The 16705-nt window shown below is 48.2% G+C and overlaps 1 protein-coding gene across 1 annotated transcript in view; it reads left to right on the top strand.

The window, feature by feature from the left end:
* The window catches only part of CSMD2 (CUB and Sushi multiple domains 2), a 661952-nt gene that overhangs the window by 509694 nt on the left and 135553 nt on the right, over window positions 1-16705 (top strand). Inside the window, exons 28-29 of the mRNA XM_032640663.1 lie at window positions 3490-3628; window positions 7361-7548. Of these exons, the coding sequence (XP_032496554.1) occupies window positions 3490-3628; window positions 7361-7548 (327 nt within the window). The remainder of the gene's footprint in view (window positions 1-3489; window positions 3629-7360; window positions 7549-16705) is intronic.

Genomic DNA, 16705 nt, shown 5'->3' with positions numbered 1-16705 from the left:
TCTCAGTTCTTAACTATGTGTTGTGATGCGTTGAGAGAGTATAGGATATTGAAGAAGACAGATCCAGGTTCAGTTCCTGGCGCTGCCATTTACTAGTTCAGTAGCCTTGGGGAAATTGCTTCAACTCTCTGACCCAGTAAACGGGCAGCCAGCAGAGCGGAGAGGTTAATTCAGCTTTCGTTACCCACTCTTCTGCGCTCGGCGTGGGGAAATGTTCCTCGCAACTAAGTGAACACCTGCCTGTCCTCTCAAACAGTCTGGAAATCCCAGTGACAAGCCCCTAATTTCCAGCTCCCTTGGCAGTCTGCCAGGACGGTCTGGCTGGTCTTCATCCCCCTTCATGATAGGGAGGAAGCAAAGGGCGATAACAAATGTTCATGGAGCGTCATCCCCATGACAGGTGCTGGGCTAGATGTTGTACCTACGTATTCACAAGTGAAATCACCGTGCGTAAGTTTAGAGCTTGGGTTCTGGATTCCAGCTGCCTGGGTTCGAGTCCTGCTTCACCATGACAAACTGTGTAGCCTTAGACAAATCACTTCATCTCCCTGTGCCTCATTTTCCTGCCCTGTAAAACAGGGAAGATAATAGTACCTATCTCATGGGGTTGTTCTTAGAATTGAATAAGATAATGCTGTAAAGCACTTAGAACCATGCCAGGTTCATAGTAAACACTGTGTGTGTTAGAGGCCATTATCGTCATTATTCTTTCTCTCTTTTTTTTTATTTTATAGATTAGATAACAGAGGCTCAGAGAGGTGGGATGGTCTTGCACAAACTCACAGCTAGGAGGTAGCCGGGTCAAAACTGGAACCCAGGACTGTGTAACCTCGAAATCGTTGGTCTTTTTCACAACTCTCACCTGTCGGCACAGCTTGCCCGCTTTTTAGCTGCCTGGAATGATCACCCGTTCCCATTCCAACCTGGGCAACGTGGTTTGTAAGGTCAAGCCTGGGCCTGAGGATGGAGCCTGCCTTCTCCTTCTAACTCAGTGGGGAGCAGACCGGGCCTGACGGTGGGGCGAGGGGGCGCCAGTGCCCAGGATTGGAAGGGAGGCCTGGCTTCTGGTCCAGCTTGGTTGAGTACCCGCTGAAAGGATAGGGTGCCACTGGGATGTCACCAAGGCCTCATTTAGTCTCCTACAGCTCAGTTGTCCTGCTGGCCAGTGCCTGGGCCTAGGAGGGGAAGGGGGACTTTGTGCCCCTCTGTCAGCCCCGCCCAAGCAGCGAGACCTGTCTGTCCTGCGGGTGAAGCAGCCCAGGAGTCCAGCCAGGGCCTTGAAGACAACTGGCAGAGGGCGGTGAGGCCCACGCTGGGGTCCTGAGTGGGAAGCAGGTGCCTGACTGTGCGATACTGGGGAGCCATCTGGCAGGGAGCTGGGCCAGGGCAGGGGCCACGAGCCCAAACACACTGAGGGCGCTTTGGGGGTTGGCGGAAGAATAACGAGAGCAGTTTTGAAACACCCAGATTCACCCCACCTGTGGCAGCTTAAGGGAAGGAACCCCTGGGCTGTAAAGGTAGGTCGTGCCTAGCAGCCCTTGCCCGAATGGAGGCATCATTGGGAAGATGCCACAGTAGCTGGGACTGCTGCCATGACTGGGCTTCCTACTCCCACTGGCTGCATCACTGCGTTTCTAGCCCAGACTGGGTAGGGCCACTCTCTGTGGACTGCGCTGTGTGGTCTTGCTTTGTTAAGTCCAATGTTTTATCCTTATCAGGCAGGCCTCTAGTCTGTCCCATTCATCTAACCATCTTGTCTAGAGAGGGTTCAGTGGAGAAGAAGTGAGTGAGATACAAGGCAGACCAGACTCGAGGGACCATCCTCGCTCCTAGAATCTCTTCACCTGGGGCCCCGCCCCTGCCAGCTTGCAGGGAGGGACAGCCCTCTCCCCTCACACTGCTGCCAACGATGCCAAGGCAGTGCAGAAGAATGGGGAAGTGACGGACTTTGGGACCAGGCAGATGTGGGTCTGAGTCTCAGAGTGACTCTGGGCAAGTTCCTTAACCTCTCTGAGCCTCAGTTTCCTCCTTTCTGAGTCAGGAAGAATAATCCATAGCTCAGCAAGTTGTTATGAGACAGAAATGAGATAATGGATCTAAAATGCTGTACATGTGTCTGACATTTAATAGGTGTCCACTTGAGTGTTTCTGGTACTCAAGTTGGTACTTGAGATATATTCTCCACTGAAAAAAACCCACACTACTCATGACGCCTCGGGTTTTATGTTCAGCCACGTTAGGGCTTTAATGGCCTGGTCTGAAGACCTACCATTTTGTAAAGAGACCCTGCTGGGGATTGATCCAGCCCTTTAACCTCACCCCGAGCAAACGCTACACTGAGGCAATAAAGCTCAGCCCTGGGACAAGCAAATGGCCACTCTAAAGTTCAGTCCTGGATGTACCCTTGGCTCCCACCTCCATGTCCATTCCTTTGGGCTCACCATTTGCCTAAAGTACCGCCAACCTCCATTGCTGCCCTGAGGTTTTCAGACCAAGCCATGTTTAGAGTCTCAGCCATCTTTTCCTGTTAGCGACCCCATACACCCCCAGCTTCTACTTTATCAGACCCTCATGCTATGGAGCAATAACCCAGTCATTTGGGGGAGAACCTGATTCAGGATCTGGGAAGTGCCCCAGAGGGCTCTGGATGAATCGCTTGCTGTATCCCTGGCCACCTCCCCACTCCCTGCCCCTGGAAAGGCCCGTCATCTCAGGGGAGGGGGACCGCTGTGGACTAATTGGGGTTTTGTAATATCTCCGTACAACAGAGGAACACATGATCTCTTGGCCAAAGGCCTTTGAGAAAACTGGAAGGTATCTGCAGCCCTAAGAGCACTGGCAGTGTAGGAGGCCAGGCACACTTGGCAGGCACACATGATTGCTTTCCGCTCCTCCTGACATTAAGTGCGCTGGGACTCGTGGTAAATACCCACAAAGCTCACCCAGAGACAAGATGTGAGGCCCTGGAAGGAGACCATGTATTTCATATCTAAAAGCCTAGTGATGGCTCTATATATTGACTACGTACGGTACGCCAAGTGCTTTAACAGATATCTCTAAAATCTTTACAACTACCCCCATGAAAGAGGTATTATCTGTGCAATAGAGGAAGGACACTGAGGTCCAGAGAGGTTAGGTAAATTCCCTAAGGTCACACAGCCAGGAAGTGGCAGAGCCAGGTATTTTGGTTGTGCTTTTTAATAACAGCATGGTGAAATTCCCATATCATAAAATTAACCATTGAAAAATGAACAGTTCAGTGACATTTAGTACATTGACAATGTTGTACAAGCACCTCCTCTATCCTGTTCCAAACATCTCCATCACTTGAAGGTGAAACCTCATGCCCATTGCAATCCACCCTCCCCTGGGCCCCTGGAGCCAAGTTCTAATTTAGGTGTATCAGACTCAGTCCCTCCTCTACCAATACCCATTGAAAGGTGACCAGGTGAAGGGGACAGTCTCACCCTCATCTTCCTCTCTCTTCAGCTCCCTGCGGGGGAGACCTGACGGGACCATCGGGAGTCATCCTGTCACCAAATTACCCAGAACCCTACCCGCCAGGCAAGGAGTGCGACTGGAAGGTGACCGTCTCTCCAGACTACGTCATCGCCCTGGTATTTAACATGTATGTACCTTTCCCCCCGGTGGGAGATGGAGGGTTCAGAGCAGCGAGGGGTGCAAACCCGGGTCTCTGGGTGAGTATACATAGGTCTGCTGTGAGTGGGATTTCATCCCAGGGGGGTGAAGGAGTCCAGCAAAGGAGAGAAACCAGCATTTATTGAACATCTCCTGTGTGCCCATCACTGTGCTCCATGGCTTCACACATATTATTGTCTTATTTAATCCTTAGGATAATTTATGAAGTAGCTATTATTATTTCTTTCTTTCTTCCTTTCTTTTTTTTAACCTCTGATAATGCTAAGGTGCTAAGATGCAGAAAGTAGGGCACTGCTGGGTCCTTTCTCCCCTGCCCTTCTGAATTCTCCTCCTCTGCTCTCACCGGCTCCTCCCATCTGCTTCCCCAGTGTAGGAACAGCCCAGGTGTCTCTCAGCTGCTCCCGCTTCAAGCTCCGCCACCATCTCCTTGGTTTCTTTTAAAAGCAAACTCTTCAAAAGAATTGTCTCTGCTTTTCTCTCCTCCCTCGCCTGTTGTTCACTTTCACATCACTGACATCTGGTTTCTTCCTCCACGGTTCCACTGGAAACTCCTCTGAAACTCTCACGCACTCCTGGCTGCCAAACCAAATAGCACTTTCCATGCTTTATCCTTTTCATCACTCCCTCCATCCTTCCCCTGCGTCTCCCCTTGGTTTTGTGGACTTACTGCCCGCTGGCCCTCCAGCTCCTTCTGGGACTTTGTGGCTTCTTTTTCATGCCCTTTGCCCTTTGCCAGGCTCTGTCACAGATTCCTTGTCTTCTCGCCACACCTCCTTCCTGGACAAGCTCATCCTCTCCGATGCTTCACTCTCCTCTTGTAAACTGGAGACTTCCCTCTACCACCCGCCCAAACTCTCTTGTGGGCTGCAGGCTCCATAGCCAACTGTTGGATGTTCTCTGTCTGATGCCTGCAGGCTCCTCAATTACAACACATACAAAACTAAGCCTCCTGCTTCTCCCCACAGATGAGCTCTATTCTGAAACTGGGGGAGCAGCCCCATCATCCACCTTCACTGCTCCTTCTGTTAGAGGCCGAGGCATGGAGCCTCTACTGCCTTAACCTCAGATTTTCCCTTCTTCTCCATTCCCCCGGCTGCTGGCTTGGTTGAAGCCCTTACTGTTTTCTGTCTGAGTTACTGCCATAGGCTCCTAACTGGTTCCTCCCCATCTTTGCCTCCCGTGCCAATCTCGTCTTTAGCTAGCTGTCAGTGTGATGTTGACCCTGGAAAACGCTGAAATATGCACCTCATTTTCCATATGCACCTCATTTTCCATTTTAACATACGGTAATATATGACCCAGCAATAAAAAGAAACGAACTACTGACACATGCAACAACGTGGATGAATCTCAAAATCTCCCGCTGACTGTCAGAAGACACACCAGAGTACATAACGTATGATTCCACTAATGTGAAATTTTAGGATCAGCGAAACTAATCGAGGTGATAAAAATCAGTTCAGTGGTGTCTTCTGGGGGTGGGGATGGGAAGGGCCACCTGGGAAATTTGGGGATGGTGGAAACCTTCTGGATCTTGATATCCATGTGTCAAAACTGAGAGTGATTTACTTTAGAGCTGATTATTTCATGGTGTATAAATTATACCTCCATTCAAAAACAAAGAAACAAATGTATCCTTTACTTCTGAATCCTATAATGGCTCCTTCTTCTCTATAAATTAAGGTTCCAAACCTTTTGTTTGTTCTGTTTTGGGATTTTTTTTTTTTTGGTCCAGGCTTTTGAGTTTCATTCCAAGCCATGTGGCCTCTGCCTACCTCTCCCCTCAGTTCCCCCACCCAGTCCTAACCCCACCCCATCTAACCCCTGGGCTTCAGACTGAGCTACTCACAGTCTCCAAAATTATTTCACGCCTCGTGACTTTGCTTCTGCTTCTCCCTTCATAGCGACTTCCTTTTCCCTCCTTGTCCAATCGCTGAGGGTCTTTTAATGCCCAAGACAAACTTCGTTCCCATCCTCCCCCACAAACCTGGTGCTGTGTTCCCACATGCCTGTACAGAATTTAGACTTTGCTGTCCTCACGTCTGTCATTTCCTTCAGATCCGTCACCGTCTTGAAGAAAGGATACATCCCTGCGTCCTGGGCACCTTGCACAGTGCCCAGCATACTGAGGGTGCTCAGATAAAACCTGATGATTGATGGAGGGCAGGGGCAGATGGAAGGCATTTTGGAAGTGATGGAGCCATAATTTGTGACCCAAATTGACCCACTCCCAAACCCTTCCCTGGTGCCCTTTGAAAGAGTCAGTGAAGAGGCTGAACTATGGGAACAAGAAGACCATACCACCCAGCAATGGTGGGGTGACCCTGCAGCTGACACCAGTGTGAGAGGGTGCTGTGTAGGAGGGAGGCCAGTGCACACCTGGCTCCACCTCCAATCCTCCCAGATCCCCATCCTGTCTCTTTGCAGCCCTACCCCTTTTGTCCTCGATATCTCATGGCCTCATCTCTCTGCCGTGTCTTAGCTAAAGGGTAGAACCGCCATTTTGTTCTCAGTCCTGCCAAGTGGAGTGTCTGAGTATCCTAGCCCTTGGTTGGGCTCTGAACCGGTTTGCATCAGAACTCTATTCTCTGCAAACTCATTTACTTCTGTTGTTTCCATCTTTACACCCTTGATTGGCAACAATTGCCTTTGTTGGATGTACACGCAAGAGTGGCACCGCTGCATCGTAGGGCACGCATATGTTCGGGTCTAGTAGATACTGCAAAACAGTTTCCCCAAGTGGTTGAACCAATTTACACTCCCACCAGTAGGATATGAGCGTTCCAGTGGCTCCACATTCTTGCCAGTCCTTGGTGTTTTCCATCATTTTCATGCTAACCATTGCAATAGGGCAAATTACACTCAAAAACTCTAATATTCAGTTTGCTAAGCTAAGACAGTTTGTAAAATGAGTTTTTTCCTAGACTAAGGTCAGGATTGCTGAGAAAGAGGCATACCTGTGAGAGCCAGGAGTGGGATGGGAGCAGATCCTGAGGAGAGCTGAGAACCAGCCCCCAGGGTAAAGGAACAAAGTGAGGGTCCTTCATCAGAATAGGCCCCTTCCTGCCTGGGAATGGCTCGTGGCGTGGCTCTTTCCCCTCAGGAAAGGGGGTGCAACGTGGACAGTACAAAGACATTAGAGGCAGGTAAGAGACCTGGGTTCTGACCACTCTGTGTGTAGAGCTGGTAACTGATTTTCCCTTCTGTGCACAGTGTAGTAAATATAGACAACAATATTGTGTTATCATCATCAAACTTGCTAATAGGCTAGATCTTAATCATTCCAACCTCTAAAAAGAAACGATAATTATGTGATGTGTCAGAGGTGCTAATTATTGCTACAATGGCAATCATATAACAATGGACAAATGTATCCAATCAACATGTTGTATGCCTCAAATTTACATGCCATGTCAAATATATTTCGATTTTTTAAAATATTTTAGCTCCAGCTAAAATAGGTTTTCAACTCCAGCTTTCTGGACACCGATGCTAGAATCTGGTTCCTCCGCCCGAGGCTGCCTTATCCACCTTCTCTCCCTATTGGGAGGTCACGGGGGCTTCATCCTCCCCCTCCCCACCAGTAGGTCTTGGGTTGGGCGCTGGGGGGATGGAGGCCCTGTCCCTCCGTCGAACCCGAGGCCAGTACCGTCTTTATTTGACCTTAGTGGGATGGGGGCGGGATGTTTTTGTTCCCCAGCTTTAACTTGGAGCCTGGCTATGACTTCCTCCATATCTACGATGGACGGGACTCTCTCAGCCCCCTCATAGGAAGCTTCTACGGTTCCCAGCTCCCAGGCCGCATCGAAAGCAGCAGCAACAGCCTCTTCCTCGCCTTCCGCAGCGATGCGTCGGTGAGCAACGCCGGCTTCGTCATCGACTACACAGGTGAGGGCCCTGGGAGCAGAGGTGACGAGGGTCCTGGGAGCAGAGGTGACGAGGGCCCTGGGAGCAGAGGTGACGAGGGCCCTGGGAGCAGAGGTGACGAGGGCCCTGGGAGCAGAGGTGACGAGGGCCGTGGGAGCAGAGGTGACAAGGGCCCTGGGAGCAGAGATGACGAGGGCCCTGGGAGCAGAGATGACGAGGGCCCTGGGAGCAGAGATGACTGAGAGCAGGGCTGGCCAGACCTGGCCAGGGATGGGGAAGGTGTAGTGTGGCGAGGAGAGCGCTGGACGGGATCACGGGGAGCCCGCTGCTACCTGCAGAGCCCCTGCCTCTCTGCGGCCCTCTGGGTGGCTTAGTCCCTCACACCCAGGTGTCCCAGGCCTGGGAGAAAAGGGGCTTCACGTTCTCCTTGCACCTCATTTCTGCCTCCATGTCACTACTCCCCTTCACTCCTTGTTCTATGAAGATCACGCCTAGGTCTTCTTGAGTCTCAGAACCCCACCCAGCTCATGCCATCAGCTGACATCTTTGTTGCCACGCCCCCGCATTTGCTGAGGGTTCTGATATGAGGCTCAGTCCTCCTGTCTACCCCAAAGCATCCCACCCTCCTGGATATCTTCAGCACCCATGTGGACAGCCCATCCAGCTCCTGGGGGCACAGTGCCTGGACCTTTGTCCCAAGGCCATTCCTCGGCTATCCTCTAGCTCCTTGTCGTAGACTGGATGCTTTCTGATACTTCCCGATCACATTTTCTCATCCCTCCAGCTATCCCATCCTTTTATTCTCATTCTGCTTTTAGATTAATGAAGGCAAGATGAAGAGTGTGAGGGTCGAGAGCCGAGGGTGCCAAATTTTTTCTTAAAGGGCCAGGCAGTAAATAGTTCAGGCTTGCGAGCCACGCGGTCTGTCTCGGTTACTCAGCACTGCCCTTGTAGCATGAAAGCACCCAAAGACTGAACAGAAAGCAACGGGCATGGCTGTGTTCTAATAACAATTTGCTTACAGAAACAGGTCTTGGTCCTGCCCAGTCAAGAGCATTGACAGATCAACTGGGTGCACGGCTCGTGTTTGTTGTGTGGCCCAGAGCAAGTTATTTAACGGCTCCGAAACGCCATCTCTTCATCTGTAAGATAATGGTGGAATAATTCCTACAGCACAGAAACATAATTGATGAGTCCACACATTAAAGCCCTTGGTCTGGACTCCGGTACCTTCCAGACATTTTGTAATGTTCACATGGTAGCAGCAACAGGTGTATTCCAGGCTCTCGAGCGCTCTGCTTTCTTCTACTCTGCTATTCTCTCTTAGACCTTTTCTTCTTCTCTAACGAGCCCAGGCCCCGTTATCCAAACCCCAGCTCCATTGTTTGCTTGATTGGTGAGCTTGGAACCCATTCCTCCATCTATGAAATGGTGGTAATAATAGTTACATTGCAGAAGATATGTTATACGTATAAATGAAATGTGTGAGGATAATGCCCGATATGGACTAAAACACTCTGTAGATCCTATTGAGATGATCGATTTTATTATTGCTACTGTAACCCAGGTTCACCCAGGCCTCGTCAGCCTGTGTGTACAAGTGGGGTCACAGTACCAGTTAAAATTAAAAAGCTCCCGGCTCATGTCCCCCACTTGCATAATGTGGGACCTCAGCAACCTTTTAAAGTGTCTCTTAATTGAATATTTGTGGCAACTCCTGGGGATATCTCACACGAGCTCACAAACAATCCCAGTCATAATGGTAGTTAACTTAGCGCCTGCCAGCTGCCAGCAGTGTCCTGAGCAGTTCACATCCATCAACTCACCGAAATCCTCGTCACCCTCCATCGCTTGCTGTGTGCCAGATACAGTTCTAGAAGGTGCTTGGTGTGCAAATTAGAGAATGTTTTGCCTGTGGTCATCTTTTCTCAGGGGGCTGGCCTGGGGAGTGGCTACTTTGCCATCCTGTCTTCCTCCAGACACCTGCCATTCGATAAACCTCCTGTACTCAATCTCCACACGCTGATGTCGGAACAAACACAGTCACGAGTTGTGGGATTCTATCCGAAGGCATGACTTAGACTCAGCCTGGGAACCCCATTGCTCCGCCCACCACCATCCCTACTGCCGTATCATCAGCAGCGTTTTATTATTATTCATCTCTTTAATCACGCTCTCATCAGTCCCCTCAATTTTCCTGCCCCCCGATCCTTCCAATGCCTAAACCTTGCACAACTGCATCTTTTATTAAATGCACACTCAAGTGGCTGAGCACAGCCAGAAGTTGCACAAACATGGCACTTGGAGCCACCACAAGTGATATCCTTTAACCCCAGCCACTTGAGGTTAAAGGTTAAATGACCAGAGCCACACCTGACTCGTCCCACCTGGTGGGTCTTCTACATCACAGAGATTCTAAACTTTTACCCCAGATGTCACCACTTCCAGCCTCTTACAAGATGACTGCATTTCATCATCCCCGGTTACAGTGGCTACTGGGCAGAAACTCCCTCAGCTTCCTCCCTGGTCACTTAGTTCCTGGCAAACTGGCTGTGGCCACCTCTCCCCCAAGTCTTCTCCATGAATCCATGTGCTAGAGCTACACTTCTAGGTCCTCTTTCCCAAAGAAGCCCCTTCCACGTTCAGCTGTTGGCCCAAGACCATATCTAGAGAGGTCCTCAGATCCAACACACAGCTCCAGAGACTAAAGCCTTCCGGGCTGCCATCTGAACTAGGCAAGCAGCTGAAGGAGGCCAATTACTGGGGAGAGGGGAGGGGGAGGCACAACCACCCCCCCATGCACCCTCTACCACCTTATGAGGATCTGTGGTACAAGTGCCAAATAAATGTGTCTGCTTGGGGTGGGAGGTACCTGGTGAGAACTGGAGCTGCCCTCCTTCCTTCCTTCTCAGATTACACACCTCCTAACATGGGTGATCCCTCTACTATGTCCCTAGCCTCTGGTCAGGTAGCCCATTTGATGGAGCCCAGGGACACCCTGTCTTATCCCGTGGTCTCCTTCTCCATATCGCAGGATCCGTGGATTCCTGGAATGGGTCTACTCTGCTCTTGGATCCCAAGGACTAGACGATATTCCCCCATGTTCAATATCTGTATAGGGGAAACTGCCATCACTTATCACCTGTGCAGCCTTAAACAAGTTACTTAACTTCCCTGACATCCCTTCCTTGTCTGTCAAAGAGGGACGGTGACACCATAGGAAGGGGTTGTTGTGAGGGCTGGTCAATAGGCACAGCACCTAGCAGCGTGCCCCATACCAGTAGGTAGTTGTCACATACTTTGATCCAACTTCTTCCATTCCATTGCCTTTTCTTCCTGGGTGATGCCTATTACATTCATTCTGCCCTTGTTTGGAAGGGAAAACCTCTCTTCATGGGGCTAGCCCAGTAGAATGAAGCAGATTTTCTTTTCTGTTTATTGAAGATATAAAGTATGAATATGATGTTTTGTACACACACATATATATATGGGAGTGTGGCATTTATATATATACGTATATATATATATATATATATATATATGAGTGTGGGAAATATATGAATATTCGTGATGTGTGTGTATGTGTGTCCTGTATACTTCTCCAATCCATGGCAAAGAATTTAGACACTGTACTCCCTGCGAGTCCATAGAACACCCTGGATTGAGATGGTAGCCCATGGAGGACTTGCACACTGAGGCAGGTGTGGATTCTTAGGAAAAGAAGAATTGACCTCCTCTATCTAGAAGCCATCTTCTGTCCAAAGGCAGAGAGATCCAGGGCTCCACTAACGCTGAGGACCTGGGTCTCCTAGGAGCTGTGGCTTCAAGGGTTCTGCTCTGGGAGGTGTTTGAGGACCGACTTGGAGAGGTGTTGCCAGACTCAGCTGGGCTTAGCCCAGTGAAAACCACTCTCTGACCCAGGTCAACTCCTCCTTTGACCCAAGGTGAACAGACCAGGAGCCTTTCCCCATTTCCCACCAGCTTCCCAAGGGGGAAGCAGAAAGAGTTTCATCCCATCTTAGTGAGGAATCATTTAGTTCATATCAAGAAACTCACTCAGACCAACTTAAGCAGAAAAAGGAGCAATTTATTATTAAAAAAATGTGAAAAACAGAAACACTTAAACCAAGTTGAGACAAAAAGAAGACTTTATTATAAGAAAACAACTAATAGCCAAACTGATTTAAGCTAAAGAGCATTCTGTATTTTAACAATACAGATGATAAACACTCACTCTCACTTAACACCGAAAGGGAATACATTTTTAGAATACAAGAGCCCAAGGACAGGAAGCATGACCTCCCAAGGGGATTACAATCAGGATGGGAAAATCGGAGGTTGAAATCACCCTCCTCCATCTCCAGGGCCACTCTGTCTCCTCCCTGCTCCTTTCTGAGTACATGCTACATTCGCCTTTCTCTGCAGGTCAATTTTCATTGCTTCTCCATTCTCCTAGGACAGTAGGGCTGCCTCACTCTTGGCTTTGAATTACTTCCCAGTTTGTGGCGCAACTCCGAATCCCAAAGGACCATCAGATTGACAAGCTTAAGTCAGGTATCCACTGAGTGGTGTCATTAGGTGGATTAGGTGGTGGATTAGGCTTTTGCATAAGGGGCAAAGGCAGATCAGGCATTTTGATTCATTTGTTCACTCAATAATATTTATTGAGCACCTACTATGTGCCAGACACTGTTATAGGGGCTAAGAACAGAGCAGGGAACAAAACAAAGTCCCAGCCTCCGTGGAGTTCACATCCTAGATGGACAGGCATTTCTACTACAAATGGGATGTTGGAAGCCCACCTGATTACAAGGCAAAGATGGGTGGGTGGGGTGGATTTGTAGATGTCTCTGTTCCGTTGCTCCTGGAAGGTGGCTGTGCTGTGTTAGTCATCTCTGGGCAGGCCTTCTAAGAGGTGATTCTGAATTCAGTCATGTCAACTGTGGATTTCTATTACACCATGCTCTGGTACACTTCTCATCTGAATGCAGCCTCCTGGGTAGTTTTACCCTCTGCTGGAAGGATGCAAAGGGAAGGAGGAGGATCCTGTCTTTTGAACACAGTTATTAAAAATAAATAACTAAACTAAATAACTAAATTTAAACTAAATAACTAAATAAATAACTAAATCCAGGGAGGTTTAGTGTCTTTTTTCAGGCCAGAGAAACCAATAGGATGGGTGGGAGGGACCTTTATTCTTATCTTGCAGCAAGTGTGGTAGCCTCCTCTTGGGGAGGGAGGGGCAGGCTAGGACATCCATACACGTGTCTGGTAACCATTCATTCATTCAACAAATGCTTATTAAGCTCCTACTTCATGCCATGCCCTGTGCTGGATTCAGAGGACACAGAGGTGAACAAAGGTGTCAGGGTCCCCACCCGAGGGGAATGTAAAGGCGAGTGAGGGAAACAGACAGTAAATAAGGAGACGAACAAGAAGCGAGAAGCATAAGTTAGGAAAGAGCAAACTATCCTAAGAAAGAGAAATGCGGAGCCCACTTCAGAATGGCGAAGGCCTCGCCAAGCAGGTAACACGTGGACCTAAAGCTTGAGAAGAAGCCCCCTGTGTACAAGCAAGAGTGGGAAGGGTTTCAGACAAGGGATGAAGAGTTCAAAGCAAGTGTTAGAGAATCTGAAATAACTCAGGAGAGGCCAAGATGAGTCAACTTTTACTGAAAGGTACTAAAAGGTACCTATTTTCTCTTTCAAGCCCTTGGAAGTAACACTGTAGGCCGAGGAATTACCACCGGCTTTCCACATCTGCTCCTGCCATGACTACTCCCACCACCCAGCTCTCCCATGGTCTGTCTTTCTAAATTCAAGATCTCTTCATTTATGCTTATTTCAAAGTAACACATGTTTGTTGGGAAAATTCAAATAATACAGAAGCATATAAACTGTGTTCTAAAAACTTAACATCTCCCAATACTACCATCCCCTGAAGTACCAATATTAATTGTTTGTTACCTCATCCTAGATGTTTTATATACATATAAATAACGTACATTCTATACCAGAGGTTGGCAAACTTTTTCTGTAAAGGACCAGAGAGTAAATATTTTTGGCTTAGCAGACCAGATGGTCTGTGTTGCTATCAATTCTGCTGTTGTAATGCTAAAACAGACATAGACGATATGTTAAACAAACGGGTATGGTTGTGTTCCAGTAACACTTTATTTACAAAAACAGGCAGCGAGTCAGTGGACTGTAGTTTGCAGATCCCTGTTCTGTATGAATGGGGATCACACCATATATACTAAACTGTAACATAGATTGGGTTTTTTTTTTTTTTTTTTTTTTTGCTTTGTCTTGGGTTTTGCCCAGCAATAGATCTTGGGCATCTTTCCATATTAGTAGTCAAAGACGTTTGCTATTCTTTTCAAAGGTTGCTTATATTTCAGTGGATGGCTCTAATCCAACCTTTTTAACAAGTTCCTTACTGTTTGGGTTGTTATTTTCAGTATTTTGCTGTTACGGTGTTTGGAAATGGGCCTTATCTATTAGGGCAAAAAGAATCTAGTTCTTTTTATTTTCCCATTTTGGAGGGCTTGGGGCTTATTTATTATTATCATCATGCTTTTTTAGTCATTTAGTTTTATCATTCACAGCTGAGCCCTGGTTTGGCCTCCTGAAGACCTGATTTTGGGTTTAATTCTACCTCTTAATAGTTGAATGGCTTGGAAAACTCATTTAGCCTCTCTGATCACCACATTCCGCATCTATAACCGGAACAGAAGCGTACCTGGCCCTGCCTGCTTCAAAGGCTATTGTGAGACACAAATAAGATAACAGATTGGAAAGTGCTTTGAAAATTACGAAGTGATATTCCTGTGTAAGGGGCTATCATCATTATCATTAGCCTTGTCGTTATTATTAATGTAATGGTGCTTGGAATGATGAGCTCATCTTGCTCTGACATGTGAGCCATGGTAGAATAGAATCTGTAGTCGGATCTTTGATGTGGTTGTTGATTTTCTAAGCCCGGAGTTGTTCAGCCAATCAACTCAGCATCCATTTATTAAGCTCCTATTATGCGCCAGATAGAGCCCTAGTGCCAAGTTCTGTGCTAGTTGCCAGGGTCATGAGAAGAACAGATGATTGATTTCTGTCCTCTAGGAGTTCAGAACCCACTAGAAAGAAATACCCTTAGACAACCTACCAAGATAATCAAAAACAGAGAAATGGAATTCTATCAGAGAGAAGGCAACGTTCGGGACACTGGCTCAGGAGAGGGTGGCGCTGACAAGTGTGGGAGTTTGCCACACAGAGAAGGGAGGAAAGGACTTTCTGACACAGTGTAAAGTTCGGGGCAGTCATACCCAGCTGGGTATGCTAGTGTGCCAGGTACCCAAAAGCACAGTTGTTTATATGAGGTAGAAGTCTATTCTTCTTCCTGTAAAAGAAATCTGGGTATTGTCATCCAGGGCTGTCGAAGTGGCTCCACCTAGGCTCCCCTTGTCTTTCTGCTCTACCCTGCTGCGTGGTTCCCATCTCCAGGGTTATCTCAGCATCCAAGGTGGTGACTGGAGGTCCAGCCATCATGTCTGAGTTCCAAACTGTGGGAAGGAGGAAGGGAGGAAAGAAGGAAGGGTCATTGAGCATTCTCTCACCTGAGTCACCTTCCCTTAAGCAGCCTTTCTAGAAGTCCCACACGTATCCATTTAAGAAATATTTATTGAGTGCCAATCATATGCCCGGCACTGGACCACAGCAATGAACAAGACTGGAAAACTGCCTTTGTGGAACCTACATTCTAGTGGAGGGAGATAGAGAAAATAAGGTAGCTATCTGGTGCACGAGATAATATTGACCTCAGTGCAGAGAAATAAAACAGAGAAGTGTGATGGGGAGTGTTGGGGAGAGGAACATCACAGTTGTGAAGAGCTGATCAGGGAAGGGTCATTGAGCTAAGTCCTAAAAGAGGTAACAGGGGAGCTGTGCGGATGGGGAAATGTTCTGTACGCAGAGGTCAATGTGATTGGAGCAAAGCTAGCAAAGGGACAATAGGAATCAAGGTCATAGAGGGGAGGACTGGGGCAGGAGGTACAGGGCCTTGTAGACTTGTAAGGTTTTGGGCTTTTACTCTAAGTGAGACGGAAGGCAATGACCTGACCTGACTGTGTTTACTTCTCTTTGGCCAGATCTAGCTGCCTGGGAGGCTGGAAGGTATCTATCTTAGCTGGGGCTTTGATACTCTGAATAAAAACCTGGGTTCCATTATAAGGATGAAGTGGGGGGATGGATATTGAGGGCCACAGCTTGTTCTGCCTCTTATGAGCTATGTGAACTTGGTTCCAAGTTACTTAATTTTTCTGAACTTCAAATAAGATTTGACCCACTCTGAATTTATAAAAAAGACAGATGAAATAGAAGACCTGGTGACACTTCCCTGTATCTCTGCAATTCACAAATGGGCCACCCAATGGTCAGTTGCATTCTGGCCAGAGCCACTACACTTTGGGGGAGGACAGATTCGATGTGGGGGACAAGGTGATACATGACAGGGCACATGAGGAAACCACTGAGGGGTCCTCTGTTAGGTAAGGAGCCATTTTCTGGATCCCACTTGAGTTTAAATTTAGTAATGTATCCAGGACTGCTCCATCCTAAATAAGCTCTAGGCAAAAGCAACGAGCAGGGCCATCCCACCATCAGGGCACAAATGCAGGTGTCTAGACTTGACGGAATCACAGACTCAGAGTCCCATCCCATCAGTCAACGGGCTGAGCAACACCCTCACAGCTATGACTGCCTCTTACACACGCAGCTTAAAGGTACCCAGGTGACAAGGACAGACCTCAGCAAAATTCCTCCTGACCTGTTCATCTCTGAACTCTGATCCCTTGTGTTCTGGGTCTTTCCTCCTTAAATCTGCTCTTTGAATTTCTGGTTCCTTCTGCAAGGGCTGTCGGCACCTCTTTGTGAATCCCCATCTCTAGACCCTTCCGCAGCGTAGCCTCCAGGGTTTCGATGGTATCCTGATACTCTGTCGCATTCTCCTGACACTGTCCAGCCCTGACGACAGGCCTCTTGACCATCAGTGGTTCGTGAAGAAGGAGGATGAGGAAAGGCAGCAGTGGGTGGATGTGAACATTGGCTCCCAAGAGCTGTTCGGGATTTCCAGCTGCTGGGGAGGGAGGCTGTGCAGTGAGTGTCCTTCTCCAGAGACTTGGAGCCCC

The sequence above is a fragment of the Phocoena sinus genome, chromosome 1 (assembly GCF_008692025.1).
Source record: "Phocoena sinus isolate mPhoSin1 chromosome 1, mPhoSin1.pri, whole genome shotgun sequence".
Lineage (NCBI taxonomy): Eukaryota > Metazoa > Chordata > Mammalia > Artiodactyla > Phocoenidae > Phocoena > Phocoena sinus.
This window is presented reverse-complemented; position numbering and strand designations above follow the sequence as displayed.